Below are 14,138 nucleotides of genomic sequence, written 5' to 3'. Positions count from 1 at the left end.
GGGCAACTGGATCTGAATAATTCCTTGCTGAGACTCTCTTCCTGGGTGTCTCAGCTACTTTTCTGTTGCTGTGACAAAACACTATGACCAGAAGCAACTTACAGGAGGGAGAGTTAATCCGGCTTGTGGCTCCAGAGGCAGCGTCTGTGATGGTGGGGGAGGTGTGGCACCAGGCATCAGAGGAGCAAACCAAGGGATCTCAGCTCTGCCCACTGAGGAAGCAGAGGGCAGACCGGAAGTGAGGCAACTCTGGCCTCCCGCCCTCAGCCACACACTTCCTCCAGCAGGGCTGCATTGCTTCCCTGACAGCATCATTGACTGGGGACCAAGCATTCAAAGATTGGGTCTATGGGTGATGTTTCTCATTTAAAGCAGGTAATTCTAGGTTGTGTCAAGTTGGCATTAAAAATAGTTTTTTTAAAAAAAGATTTATTTATTTATTGTCTGTGTATGAATTTCTGCCATCAATGCTTGTATGTGTTCATGTGTGCCTGGTGCCTATGGAGGTCAGAAAGGGCATTGGATCCCCTGATTTGGAGGTAAAGGTGGCTGTGAGCCAACGTGTGGGTGCTGGGTGGGAACCCAACGCAGGTGCTCTGCAAGAGCAATGAGTTTTTAAACCCCTGAGCCCCTCTCCAGGCTGCAAGCGGACATTTAAAACCAACCACCCCACCGGGTCACACGCTGTTGGAGTTGGTGTTGCACACACCTAGAGTCTGAATTCTGAACAGTTACATCATATCCCCTCTCCAGGATCTCTAACCCAAGTCAGACCAAGTGAAGCCACTGGCTCTTTGGATCCAAACCCAGTGTATGCTCTCCCCTCAAGACAGGTATCGTTCACAGCCGTCGATCATTCCGTCTCCAGAGAGGTGTCTGTCGGGTTTCCCTCCCCGCTGTTCAGGAAGGCAGGTTTTCATTCTGGGGGACACTTCTATGACCTGCTTCTGGGCCTAGAGCCTTTGCCCAACACACGGGGGCCCCAACTTCCCTTTTTGGTCCCATCAGCTCAGGACACAGCAAGCTCCCTGACCACCCTCCTGGTTTCCCACAAGCCCTTCCGAAGTTGCCTGGGGGTTTCCAGGAAAAGCTTCCCTGGCTCAGTTGGGAGATTTCCTTTCCAGGTGGCCGGTTCTCACCTCCTTTAAGCTCTCCAGCCCACCTGTCCTCTAGGCAGGAGCTCCAGGGAAAGCCACGGGTCTCACTGGGCTGTGTGTATTTGATCTGGCGCAGAGCCCAGGTTCACGGACCATGAATAGCAAGTCTGTTGGAGATGAACTCCTGCCGCTGATCCACCACTGAGAATTAGATGTTGTCTCACTCACCAGCACCGGGAGTGCCGGGATTGGCACACTCCTGTTCTAGGAAACAGAAACTTAGGCGTTCCTGGAAGCAGCAGGTACTTTCCATTGCTAGCCGGAGCCTGCCAGCACAGCCGTTGGTTGCCTCCCAGCCTGGCAGCGCGCCTGTACACAGCAGTGGGGTGAGAGTGAACAACAGCCTGAGACCTACCCGCCTCCCAAGCGGGGTGAGAGACGCCTTGCCCAGAGCCCTTCCCTTTCCCACAAAAATCCCTTTCTTATAAGGGGAAAAGAATTCTCCATCTAGTGATCTGAGGGAAGCTGAAACTCTCACGGAAAATGCTCTGTGAGGAGTCGTTGGTATTTTTTTTTTTTTTTTTTTTGCTACAACCACACCAACATTTGTCATTCTTGAAACCTGGAAGAGCATCTTAAAAATACTGCAGCAGGGGCTGGAGAGGTGGCTCAGTGGTTAAGGGCTCTGGCTGCTCTTCCAGAGGATCTAGGTTCAACTCCTCACACCCACATGGCAGCTCACAGTCACCTGTAATTTCAGTGCCAGGGGAGCTTATGCCCTCTTCTGGCCTAAGTAGGCACTGCACTCATACGGTGCACAGACAGACATGCAGGCCCACGTACATAAAACAAATAAACATTAAAAACGTGGCAGGACTGAGTAATAACGTTTTCTGCAAAGCCAGATGACGTGAGCGCAATCCCCTGGGCCCACTTAATGGAAGAAAACCGACTCCCACAATTTGTCCTCTGACCTTCCTGTATACAAGCTGAGCCAAAAGCGCTCTCTCTCTCTCTCTCTCTCTCTCTCTCTCTCTCTCTCTCTCTCTCTCTCTCTCTCTGTCACACACACTAAAATAGAATAAGAAAAAAACAGCATAGTGGTCAAGTCTTCATAGATATAGAAACAGGCCGGGCATCACTCAGCCCATCTGTTTATACAGCTGGGGCAGACATGGGGGTGAGGGGAGTCCCAGGAGAGCCAGACACAGGGGATACAGAAGGTAGTCCCCAAACACAGAGGCCAAACCCCTCGAGCATGGCCTGTCTACCAATCACAAGTATCAGTGACTCTGGTTCACTTAGAGTTTTCTTCACCCATGCCTCATGCTTTCCCTGCCCCATACTTCCCCCAGTTGCCTTCAGTTTCTTTCTCACTTATCCAGTTTTATTCTAAAAAGTTACTGTTACTAATTTCAACATAGGTGGGTTTCATTGTGGCTTTTTGTAGACTGAGTTTTCCTGTCCCACCAGCCCACTCCCAAATGCAGGGAGTCTTATTATTAATTATAAATGCTTGGCCAATAGCTCAGGCTTGTTACTAAGTAGCTCTTACATTTAAACTAACCCATATTTCTTATTTATGCTCTGCCACCTTTATTAGCATGACACATTCATCTCCTGCTCCCTCTGTGTCTGGCTGGTGACCCTCTGACTCCACCCTTCTTCTTCCTAGCATTCTCTGTTTGGCTCTCCCCCTAACCTTACTCTGTCCTATTGACTAGTCAGCTTCTTTATTAAGCCAGTCACACTGACATATATTCACACAGTGTAAAGGAATATTCCACAACTTAAATATTTTTATTACATTCGTGTGTGTGCATATGACCGTGTGTGTAGGACAAATAACAACTTGCTTCAGTTGGTTGGTTCTCTCCTCTCATTATGTGGGTCCCAGGGATTCATCTCAGGTCACCAGACTTGGCAGCAAGTGTCTTTACCCACTGAGCCATCTTGCCAGCCCTCCTTATGACATTTTCATACATGTATATAACATATTTGATCACATTTAGCCTTTGACACTCCTCTTATCCTCCTTTTCCCATTCACATCGCTGAGAGTGCCCCCCTTTTTTCCATGTCTGCTTTAAATCTCACAGAAAAAATACAGGATGTTAGTCTTTTTTTCTCTGTGTGGTATCTCCAGGTCTATCCGTTTTCCAGCCCCTGCCATGATTTTATTCTTCTTTATGGATGACTAAAGCTCAGTTGTGTAGGTATACCCCATCCTCTCTCTTTGTTAGTTGATAAGCTTGTAGGCTGTTCCACTACCTATTGGCATATAGGCTCTTTCATAACATACCTATATGTTTGCAGGCTGTTCCACAACCTACCTATAGTAATGTAGGTTGTTTCACAACCTGTTGTGTTGCACTGAGTGGGGGTGTGCGGTGTCTGTTTTATGCTGACTCTGATTCCTTCAGGTGTATACTTAGGCATGGTACAGCTGGGCTGTATGGTGGTTTTAATTTGGTCTTTTGAGGAGCCTCTGTGCCGATTCTTACAGTGGCTGGACTAAGTCACGTTCCCCAGCAGTGTATATGAATCCATTGCCACAAACACCTCCTTTCCTGTTCTCTTTTTGGTTTTTTGAGACAGGGTCTCACCATGTAGCTGGGCCTTGAACTCACAGTGACCCGTCACCCCTACCTCTGCCTCCCAAGGGCTGCATTTTTCTTTTTCTTCCTTAAAAAAAAACTGTAGCTTTTTGATTTTTGTGTATGTCTGTGTACCACATGTGTGTCTGGTTCCAATGGAGGCCAGAAGAGGGCATCAGATCCCCCGGAAGTGGAGTAACAGATGGCTGTGAGCTGCCACGTGGGTGTTGGAAACCGAATCCTGGTCCTCTGTAAGGGCAGTAAGTGCTGTTAACAGCTGAGCATCTCTCCAGCCCCTCCTCTTTTTTTTTTCTTGGTAGTTGGACTGAGGTGAGATAGACTCAGTGTAGCTACACTTTTTAAAAAACTGTATTTTATTTACTAATTGTTATTTGTGTGTGGTTGTTCGCTCCCACCACAGCATGTGTGTGGAGGCCGGAGGACCGTTTTGTGGAGTTGGTTCTGTCTTTCCACCATGTGGGTCCTGCAGATTGAACTCAGGTCATCAGAACCGCAGCAAGCGCCTTTACCCCTGAGCCATCTTGATTGCCCTCAATGCAGTTTTGTTCGTTATTTCCACAAGGGCTAACATTTTTGAACTTAAACAAAAACTCTGAAGTCAGCCCCTGAAAGCATGGGCTTCCTTGTGGCGTATTCAAACACGCTTAGTTTTGGTTGACTGGCCTCTCTCTTTCCTCCATCCAGGTTTATAGCATCCTTTCCTTTCCTCTTCCCATTTCACATCCATGCGTTCTGTTAACCCCTTCACCCCCCTCCTTCATGAGCTTTTCCCACGTGTTCATTGGCTTCATGCACTTTTTCATTTGAACAGTGTATTTTCAGGGTTGCGGTTGTGGGTAGCAGCAGCCTGGCACATGGAAGGCCCAGGAACTGATTGGCAGCACCACAAACAAATGTTCATCTGAAAAGTATCATTTGCTGGTTGGGTTATTTGCTTTTTAGTGTCTGAAGTTCCGACATTGTTGCGTGTTCTGGATATTGGTCTCCTGTCAGGCAGACAGCCGGCCAAGTGTTCTCTCCCATTCTGTCTGTCTCTTCTGTTCTGTCTGTCTCTCCTGTTTTTTTTTTTTTTTTCTTTTTGCTCCTCAGAAGCTTTTCAATCTGATGTAATCCCACTTTTCACTTCTCACTTCCCCCAGGCTCCTGGAGCCTTTCCAGCTGCCGCTCACACCTGGCTCTTGCAGTGTCTCTTGTAACTGTGTTTCCAGCTCTTACACCAAAGCCTTTGATCCGTTCTGAGTTGATTTTTTTGGGGGTGGGCACAGGATGACAGGTAGGTAAGGTTTAGTCTTTCAAAAGGAAAATATAAACAGAGAGGGGACACTCTTAGGAAAGCTTTGCAGTTTCTTTGAGACATCGAGGCAGCTCCCCAGTCTGTCCTGTTCTCTGTGGGGACAGCATCCAGCCTCAAGTCCTCAGTGCCTTGCCCAGTGGGATGACCTCCTGGAGGTCACACAGCTTTCATGGATCCCCAGGAGGGAACATAAAGTAGCTAGGGTTTGGGGGATGGAGACCTTCCTTATTCTGGTGAGCCAGGGGCCAGGACTGGTGTGAGTCTGACGCCATCTGGTGGCCCTAGAAAAAACTAGGTCATTTTGGGGACTCTTAGGAACTTACTCTTTCCTGGGTGCTTCCTGAATGCTATGACTGCACCCACGGAGGACATACATAGTCTTACTTTATTCTCAGGATAACCTCATGTGGCAGGTGTGACTATCTGAACCCTGAACATAAGAACATAAGTTTAGAAACTGTCACTGGGTCTCACTCTTGGACAAGGTGGACTTTGACTTGGGAATAAGTCTTCAAAGACTTGTAAACAACAATTGTCTCACTATTCTTCTTCTTTTTTTTTTTTTTAATGCACAAACATGCAATGTTTTAATGTTGTAAATTCAAAAGACAAGGAGGAGCGTTTCACTCCATCACTACCCGACTGGCCAGAAGATCCAGTTCTTAGCTTCAGGCTTGTCATTCTGGACAGATTTAACCTACATTTAAGCGAGTATGTTGTCTCGGTTAGTTTTTGTTGATTTGACACAGCTAGGGTCGTCTGGGAAGAGGGAACCTCAACTGAGAAAATGTCCCCACCAGACTGGCCTTGAGCAAGCCCGTGGCACATTTTCTTGATTGATGACTGATGTGGGAGGCCCAGCTCACTGTGGGCGGTGCTACCCCTGGGCAGGGGGTTCCTGGTTATGTAAGGAATCGGGCAGAGCAAGCCAACAAGCAGTGTTCCTCCCTGGCCTCTGCTTCAGTTCCTGCCTTGAGTTCCTGCCCTGACTTCCCGCAGCAATGGAAATGTAATGGAGATTTGTAAGCCAAATAACATTTCCCTCCTTGAGTTGCTTTTGGCCATGGAGTTTATCTCAGCAACAGAAGGCTGTGATGTACGTGGACATATTTCTGCTTCTGCTTTTCTGAAATGTCTTTTTTACTCTGAAAGTAAATGGCTGTGTGAGACCCTAGTTCACGGACGCGCCTGTCAGTGGTGCAGCGCACGTTAAGTTGGTGAATTCTCACAGGCTGCTTAACCTCTCTGGAAGTGGACTCTGGGAGCGAGGAGGCCCCTTCCCCTTCCCCTCCAAAATTTCCACCCTGGGTCAGACTGGCCTCCTAACTGCCACAGGGAAGAAAGAAAATAGCAAATAGCTAAGGGCATTAGAGACACAGCGTCCTTGAGAACAGCTGGAAGGTGAGCCATATCTGTTTTTATTTTTTATCACATAATAAAATGATTGCTTGTGGTGGGGCTGGGAAATCCGACGCTCTCACAGGGAAAGGATGGACCCTCCACTCTGGGCTTTCTTGATCCAACTTCTAGCTGACTGGCTCAGCTTCCTCAGTTTCTGGTGGGCGATTGTAAACTTCCGATTGATGATGTCCGCTGCTCTCTGATGTTAACTCTCTCAAGGGATGCTCAGCAAGACTTTCCCCACCCACAGGAACACAGCGGGCTGCCTCAGTGTGCTTCCCCAGCTGATTTCTCTTGGGAATCCGTTCTGTGTGTCCCTTTGCTTGTTCTCAGTTGGTGATGCCGGTCCTCTCTGCTGGGTGTTCTGAGCACCCGATGGGTGGCGTTTTGCTATTATCTGCCATTTCTCTTTTCCACTGGATATTTATTCGATTTATTTTGCTTGCTATTTATTTAATAAACTCTTCCATTTTGAAATGAGAAGCTCAGCTATTGTAGATCACCCTCTGGACATACAGAACAAGTGGGTGGCTGGATGATGTTATTACAAATCTTTTGCCATTGTCCACAAGGCCTTGTTTAGGTGCTAAATGCATGTATACAAACATGTCAATAGGATAAAATTCCTTGCATAATAGACACACCATTAAATTACTTTGTTGGATATACTGGCCAGTCTTCCTTTCTTTCTCTCTCTCTTTCTTTCTTTCTTTCTTTCTTTCTTTCTTTCTTTCTTTCTTTCTTTCTTTCTTTCTTTCTTTCTTTCTTTCTTTTTCTTTCGTGCGCGCGCGCGTGTGCGTGCATGCACATGCTCAAGCATGCATTCCAAGCATGTCTGTCAACTTGAAACAGCTAGGGTCATCTAGGAAGAGGGAACCTCAATTGAGAAAATGCCCCCATCAGATTGACCTAGGCAAATCTGTAGGACATTTTTTTTTAACTTGATGATTGATGTGGAAAGGCCAGGCCACTATGGGTGGGGCCATCCCTGAGCTGGTGGTCCTGGGTTCTATAAGAAAGCAGGCTGAGTAAGCCATAAGGAGCAAGCCAGTACACAGTGTTCCTCCATGGCCTCTGCATCAGCTCCTGCCTCCAGGCTCCTCCCTGCGTTCCTGCCCCTACTTCCCTCAGTGATGGACTGTAAGCTGTGGGGTGAAATAAGCCCTTTGCTCTGCAAGTAACTTTGGCCGTGGTGTCCATCACAGCAACAGAACGCTGACTGAGGCAGCAGAGGTGGATTAATTCACACGTCTTTCCCCATGCGGTTTTCAGCACAGTGTATAACCATATCAATTTTTGTCAGTCATCTTCATCATTGTTGTTATATTATTATTATTATTATTATTATTATTATTATTATTATTATTTTGAGACCGGGGCTCACTCTGTAGCCCAGGTTGTCACTGCACCCATGGACCAGTAGTTCTGCCGGCCACTGTGTTCTATAAAATCCTATCCTGTCATTTTTCTGACCTGGCCCCCCAATGCTTCCGTATATTCTGTCCTTATATTTGCACGGTTTTATTCTTTTGAGAATTCTGTCTCCCTGTCTGTCCTTCTGTCTCAGTCTCCTCCTCCCTCCTCTCCTTGCTTGGCATAAAAGACACGGTACAATCTGTTTTCTGCTTTGTGATGAGCCCGCCACTGACTCCCTTTACACCACGTCCATGAAGCCGTCTACATCTTCCTTGTTCAGCACCCTCTGCTGCCAACATCAGCCACCCTGCAGGAAGGGAGACCCCTGGGTCAGAATATTTCAGGGACCCCTCTAAATGAGGCCAGAAGGATGCACAATAAACAATCTCATACTCCGCAGACTTTCCCCTCCTGACTTAAACCACTAATACTGACCCTCCAGGCAACCAGTTCTTGGCTAATCATAATGCAACTGTATCAAAGTGTTCTGCCTAGCAACAAATGATGCAGAAGTCTTCAGTCTTGATTGGTTAACAGTCTGAAGATGGTCCCAATCTCAGGGCAGCTGGAGAGTTATCTATTCTTTGTGAACTTTTTTTTTTCTTTCAGTTGTGTGGAAGACAGCTCCATTCTAAAAAGGCTCATCAACCTCTTTACTGTCTCGTGTGCCCTCCAGAATGGGTGCTGGGAGGGTCCCCTGGGTAGTGGTTCTCCTAGTGAACCTCGTGAGGCCGGATTCCTTCATGTCTGAAGGCAGAGACTCCCCAGGTAAGAACAGAGCAATTTGTTTCTGGGTGTGTTTGCTGGAATTGGTGTGGGGGTTTCTCTCCCCCCCAGATCAAAGTCTTGGAACAGAGTGGCTCTGACTTAAAGAGCAGCACCTTCCCACTGACCAGGAAGCCCTCATGGCCTCCTCACCATCCACAGTGAGCTACCTGGAAAGGACTTCCTGTACCCAGACGCCAGGGGAGGTAGGAAGAAGAAGGAGACATTTTTCCTTGTCGGGTTCCTTAGGCATCAATGTCAGACACTAGAACTGTGAAAGCCTGAGTCGGAGAGCAGCTGAGCCTCCTAAGTAAGAGTTACGTTATAACTCCTGTTATGACTTTCTGTTTATCTAGTGAATTGAAGATAACCTCTCCTGTCACCTGTTAAACCCCATGTTAAGTGGTCGGTATCACACCGAGCAGTTTTGAGGTGTAAGAGAAGTCAGACAAGTTGAACATGTTGATTATTTTTGGCCTTAGGTTACTGTGTGCAATTTATTTTTAAGCCGGGGAGATGGGCTATGCAAACACGAGCATTGTTAGACCATGAAAACGTGGGGTTATGAGCAGAAAACAGGATGTGATATGCTAAGAAAAGATTCCCCTTTAGTGTCAGGTTCTTGTCAAATACAGAAGAGAAACAGCCTTGGGGAGGGAGCATCATTTCTCTCTGAGAACAACAACAACAAAATGCTCTGAGTTCATCATGTCCATTTGATAAATAAAAAAAATCAGCATAGAGGTTTTTTTTGTTTTTGTTTTTGTTTTTTGTTTTTGTTTTTTGCTTGTTTATGTGTTTCTGAGACAGGGTTTCTCTGTGTAGAAGAGGCTGTCCTGGATCTCGCTCTGTAGACCAGGCTGGCCTCAAACTCAGAGAGACCAACTTGCCTCTGTCTCCCAAGTTCTGGGATTAAAGGCGTGCGCTACCACCTCCCAGCCTCAGCATAGATTTTTAAACGATAAAAAATCCACATATTTTTTCTTCTTTAGCTTGTAAGAGGGAATGGAGAAGGGAGAAATGCTGAGGGGCTGGAGGATGGCATGTCATCTGAACTCAGTGAAGGAGACAGAGGGGCCTGGGCATTCTTAGCGGAGGCTGGGCATTCCTGGAGGAGACTGCTGAGCTCAGGAGTGAGCAGACCCACAGCTCGGACACAACAGCCATCATCCTTCAAGTCACAGCTTAGAGTTGTTTCACGGGGCTCTCCTGTGACCTGCCTGCTCTATCATTCTCAAGCGTGCAGAACTGAGTCACAGCACGCCATCATTAAAAGGACTCTTCCTCTTCCTGTCCCTCCTCCTTCCTCTTCCTGTCCCTCCTCCTTCCTCTTCCTGTCCTCCTCCTTTCTCTCCCCTCTTCTCCATGGATACAATTCCAAGTGTGTCTTCAACATGAGTGTAGTGTTCAGAAACATAAAATGTGCAGCGAGATGGCTCAGTGCTGCCAAACCTGACAGCCTGAGTTCAATCCCCAGGACCCACATGTTGGACAGGAGAGGACTGACTCCTGAAAATTGTTTTCCCTGTAGATTTCACATTTTTAGTAAATGCCATTGAGCATTGCTGACATTTGTGTTTCCATCATGTTGTGGTCAAAAGGCCTCCTCTCAAATCCGCACCCTCTGTGCGGTGTACCAGGCAAGGCTTTCCCGGACCTGCATTGATGTAATGGGCACAGGCTTTCCCGGAGCTGCACTGGTGCACCAGACACAGGCTTTCCCGGAGCTGCACTGGTGCACCAGACACAGGCTTTCCCAGAGCTGCACTGGTGCACCAGACACAGGCTCTCCCGGAGCTGCACTGGTGCACCAGACACAGGCTTTCTCAGAGCTGCACTGGTGCACCAGGCACAGGCTTTCTCGGAGCTGCACTGGTGCACCAGGCACAGGCTTTCTCAGAGCTGCACTGGTGCACCAGACACAGGCTTTCCCAGAGCTGCACTGGTGCACCAGACACAGGCTTTCCCGGAGCTGCATTGATGCACCAGACACAGGCTCTCCCGGAGCTGCAGCTGGCTCCTAATCCTTCTGTGGTTTCCAGAGGACTTTGTGATTCAGGCAAAGGCAGACTGTTACTTCACCAACGGGACAGAGAAGGTGCGCTTCGTGGTCAGGTTCATCTTCAACCTGGAGGAGTACTTACACTTCGACAGTGACCTGGGGATGTTTGTGGCGCTGACTGAGCTGGGGGAGCCTGATGCTGAGCAGTGGAACAAACGCTGGGACCTCCTGGAGCGGAGCAGAGCCTCTGTGAACATGGTCTGCAGGCAGAACTACAGGCTGGGGGCCCCCTTCACCGTGGGGAGAAACGGTGAGTGGAGGTGGGGCCTAGTGGGGGTTCTCCATGAGAACCTGGCCTGTGAGAGGCACGTAAATGTTATATATATAAATTGAACAGCCTACTTAGTAGTTCCAGGCCAGTGAGGGACCCCATGCAGAAACAACCACAGCGACAACAGGTGGATGGCATCTGGGGAATGACACCTGAAGTTGAACACTATATATGTATTTGTGTGTGTGTTCCATGCAAGCCACAGTGCACGCATGGAGGTCGGGACACCTTGAGGCAATTGGCTCTCTCCCCATCCTGTGGTCACAGGGATTGAACTCAGGTCCTCAGGCATGGTGGCTGGCACCCTAACTTGCTGAGCCATCTTGCCAGCTTTCTTGTGACAGGAAATCTGTTCTCCAGGGTAAGAGGGTCACAGGCAAGGGGGGCTGTGACTTTGCTCTGTCCTCAGCTGTGAATTATGGTCCTCACAGCATAGGACATTGTGGTCTTTAATTCTACAACCCCAGAGTTCTCAGGGACTCGGAGGACTGGTGACTCTTTAATACAATGGGTGACTACGGGGGCACCTAGCGGTCTAAATTCTCCTTGTGGGCATCCACACATGCTTCTCAGTCTGGGGGTTGTGGGTGTCCCACACTTCCAGCTTCCGCTGGTGTGGGTAGTGGATCAAGGGTGTCACAGTCCCCACAGAAGCTCCTGCCCTTGTGTGATCTTTCTTCTCTCTCTCTTGTTAGTGCCGCCCGAGGTGACAGTGTATCCAGAGAGGCCCCCGCTGCTGCGGCAACACAACCTGCTGCTCTGTTCTGTGACAGGCTTCTACCCCGGGGACATAAATGTTGGGTGGTTTCGGAATGGACAGGAGGAGAGGTCTGGGGTCATCTCCACTGGCCTTGTGAGGAACGGAGACTGGACCTTTCAGATGACAGTGATGCTGGAAATGACCCCAGAGCTTGGTGACATTTACAGCTGCCTTGTGGAGCACCCCAGCCTCCAGAGCCCCATTTCTGTGGAGTGGGGTGAGCTTTATTTAGTGTTTTTGTATGTCTGGGGCTTGTGCAACTTCTGTGTTCATCTTGATTACAAGACAAGTTCTCCTGATCTGAGAATTTTAGGGTCAGGGTGGGAGAGAACAGGGCAGACATCCATCCTCAGATGTCTGAGAGACAAGGAGGGCTGCTAACCCTGGGACCTAGAGTCCTTTAGCACTGTAGTCTTTAGGGACACTGTCATGGGCTGTAAGTCAGGGACGGGGCTGAAGAAGTGGCTCAGTTGGTAAAGTACTTGTCACACAAGGTGAGGACCTGAGGTTGATCCCCAGGAGCTCTGGTGCCTGCTTCTAGTCCCAGGGCCAGGGAAGTGCAGACAGGCAGACGCTGGAGCTCATGGGCTTCTCAGCCTAGCCTGCTTAGTGAGTTCCAGGCCAGTGAGGGACCCCATGCAGAACAAACCACAGCGACAACAGGTGGATGGCACCTGGGGACTGACACCTGAAGTCGACCTCTGTCCTTTCACAGCGCGCGCGCGTGCGCGCGCGCGCACGCACACACACACACACACACACACACACACACACACACACACACACACACACAATCAGTGACAGATGGGAGGCAACTCCATCTCTAGACAGCTCTTCCCTGAGCAGTACTGGGATGGCGTACAGTATAGGCCTTGGGTGGGGTTTTAAGAAGTTGTGTCCAGCTGAGCAGTGGTGGCACACACCTTAATCCCAGAACTCACGAGGCAGAGGCAGGAGGATCTCTGAGTTTGAGGCCAGCCTGGTCTACAGAGTGAGTACCAGGACAGCAAGGGTTACATAGAGAAACCCTGTCTCAAAATACAAAACAAAACAACAACAAAAGAAGTTTTTTCTGGTATTGGGAGCATTGATGAACATTACATTGACTTTAAATCTTGTTTCCCACAGTGGCTCGGTCTGAATATTCGTGGAAAAAGATACTGAGTGGAGGCGCAGCGTTCCTGCTTGGGCTGATTGTCTTCCTGGTGGGGGTTGTTATCCACCTCAAGGCTCGGAAAGGTAATGCACCTCTGAGGAGAACCTTCCCATCTGCCCTGCGGCTTCTCCACCTCCAGCTTCCTTTACTGTAAAGATGTGAGTGAAGAACCTGGCTGTGCTGAGGCATCATGGTGATGTTCTAAAGCCAGGGGAGTCCAGGAGTAAGCAGAGAGGAGTGTGCTGCCATTGCAGGCCATGCTCCCCCCAGGAAAGTGTCATTTGATCTGACTGGGGATCCCATTCTCTCTTTCCAGCATCTGTGGAGACCCGGTCAGGTGATGAGGTAAGCGCTCCCATTCCTTGTCTTTGGCTGGCAGATCATTGCCTAGTTCTTTGGCCAGAGCGAGCATCATGAAGTGAAGGAGGCAGAGGTGCCTCTGGCTGGGTGGTTGTCTCCCGAGTCTCTGGAACTGGAGGGTGGGAAGCCTTCTGAGACTCTCTCTTTGTTTCTTCAGGTCTCAAGAGCCACCTCATCCCCAGTAAGATCCTAATGGAAGCTTCTCCCACAGAGACTGAAGAAGTGTCAGAAGTCCGGGGCCCTGGGGTGGGTAAAGAACAGTGCTCTAGAGTTGTGCGATGTGGTCATGTATCTTCTCCTATGGTTCCTTCTCCCTCCTGTCTCTACTTCAGTAGTCCCCATTTCCAGAACGGTGCCCAGAAATTCCCTTAGGACCCAATTCATCCCAGCCCCACGTTGTTTTGTTCTCTGTGGTCTGACCCTAACCCTGTGAGTGGGGAACCCCAGTCTTTCTGTCTTCCAGCCATAGTTTCCAGTCTTCCAGTCACTTTAAAAATCCCTTGTATTGTAAAATAAAATAGTCACAGATAACCATAGTGAATGTATAACTTATTTAAGGCAAAACCCTTGTAATCACCAACTCAGCAAGACACAGACATTGGCAGTCTCTGCAGAAGTCACCATGAGCCTTGGCCAGTAAACACCCACAGGCACACACTATACACATGTGGTTATTTAACAGTCTCTTCAGCCAACTGTACATCTCTGAGTACCACACTCCATTGTCTTTCTTGTCTCTTAGACTTCCAGCTGTTTTATTTCATACTTTTTTTTCTGTTAGGATTAAATTTGTGAGAAGCCTGAGCCACTTAAGGTGAAGAGTTTTTCATGCATGGATTTTGTTGCCTGCACACACATGGCCCCATCTAACACATTCTTTTGCCCTTTATGTTTTCTGTAAGTTATCACCTGATGCAGAGGCAGGGATCAGACTCTGGT

The 14,138-nt window shown here is 48.6% G+C and overlaps 1 protein-coding gene across 1 annotated transcript; it reads left to right on the top strand.

Moving 5' to 3' along the window:
* The first annotated feature begins 8,420 nt into the window (after positions 1-8,420).
* LOC102912230 (HLA class II histocompatibility antigen, DO beta chain) lies at positions 8,421-13,735 on the top strand. Its single transcript, XM_006997039.4, has 6 exons — positions 8,421-8,593; positions 10,633-10,902; positions 11,619-11,900; positions 12,812-12,922; positions 13,156-13,184; positions 13,357-13,735. The coding sequence occupies exons 1-6, from the start codon at positions 8,503-8,505 to the stop codon at positions 13,390-13,392; spliced, it is 819 nt and encodes a 272-aa protein (XP_006997101.1). The 5' UTR covers positions 8,421-8,502; the 3' UTR covers positions 13,393-13,735.
* Positions 13,736-14,138: the final 403 nt, after the last annotated feature.

Source organism: Peromyscus maniculatus, chromosome 21 (assembly GCF_049852395.1).
Source record: "Peromyscus maniculatus bairdii isolate BWxNUB_F1_BW_parent chromosome 21, HU_Pman_BW_mat_3.1, whole genome shotgun sequence".
Classification (NCBI taxonomy): Eukaryota; Metazoa; Chordata; class Mammalia; order Rodentia; family Cricetidae; genus Peromyscus; species Peromyscus maniculatus.
Note: the sequence above shows the minus strand (reverse complement) of the source record. Positions and strands in the feature narration are given on the sequence as shown.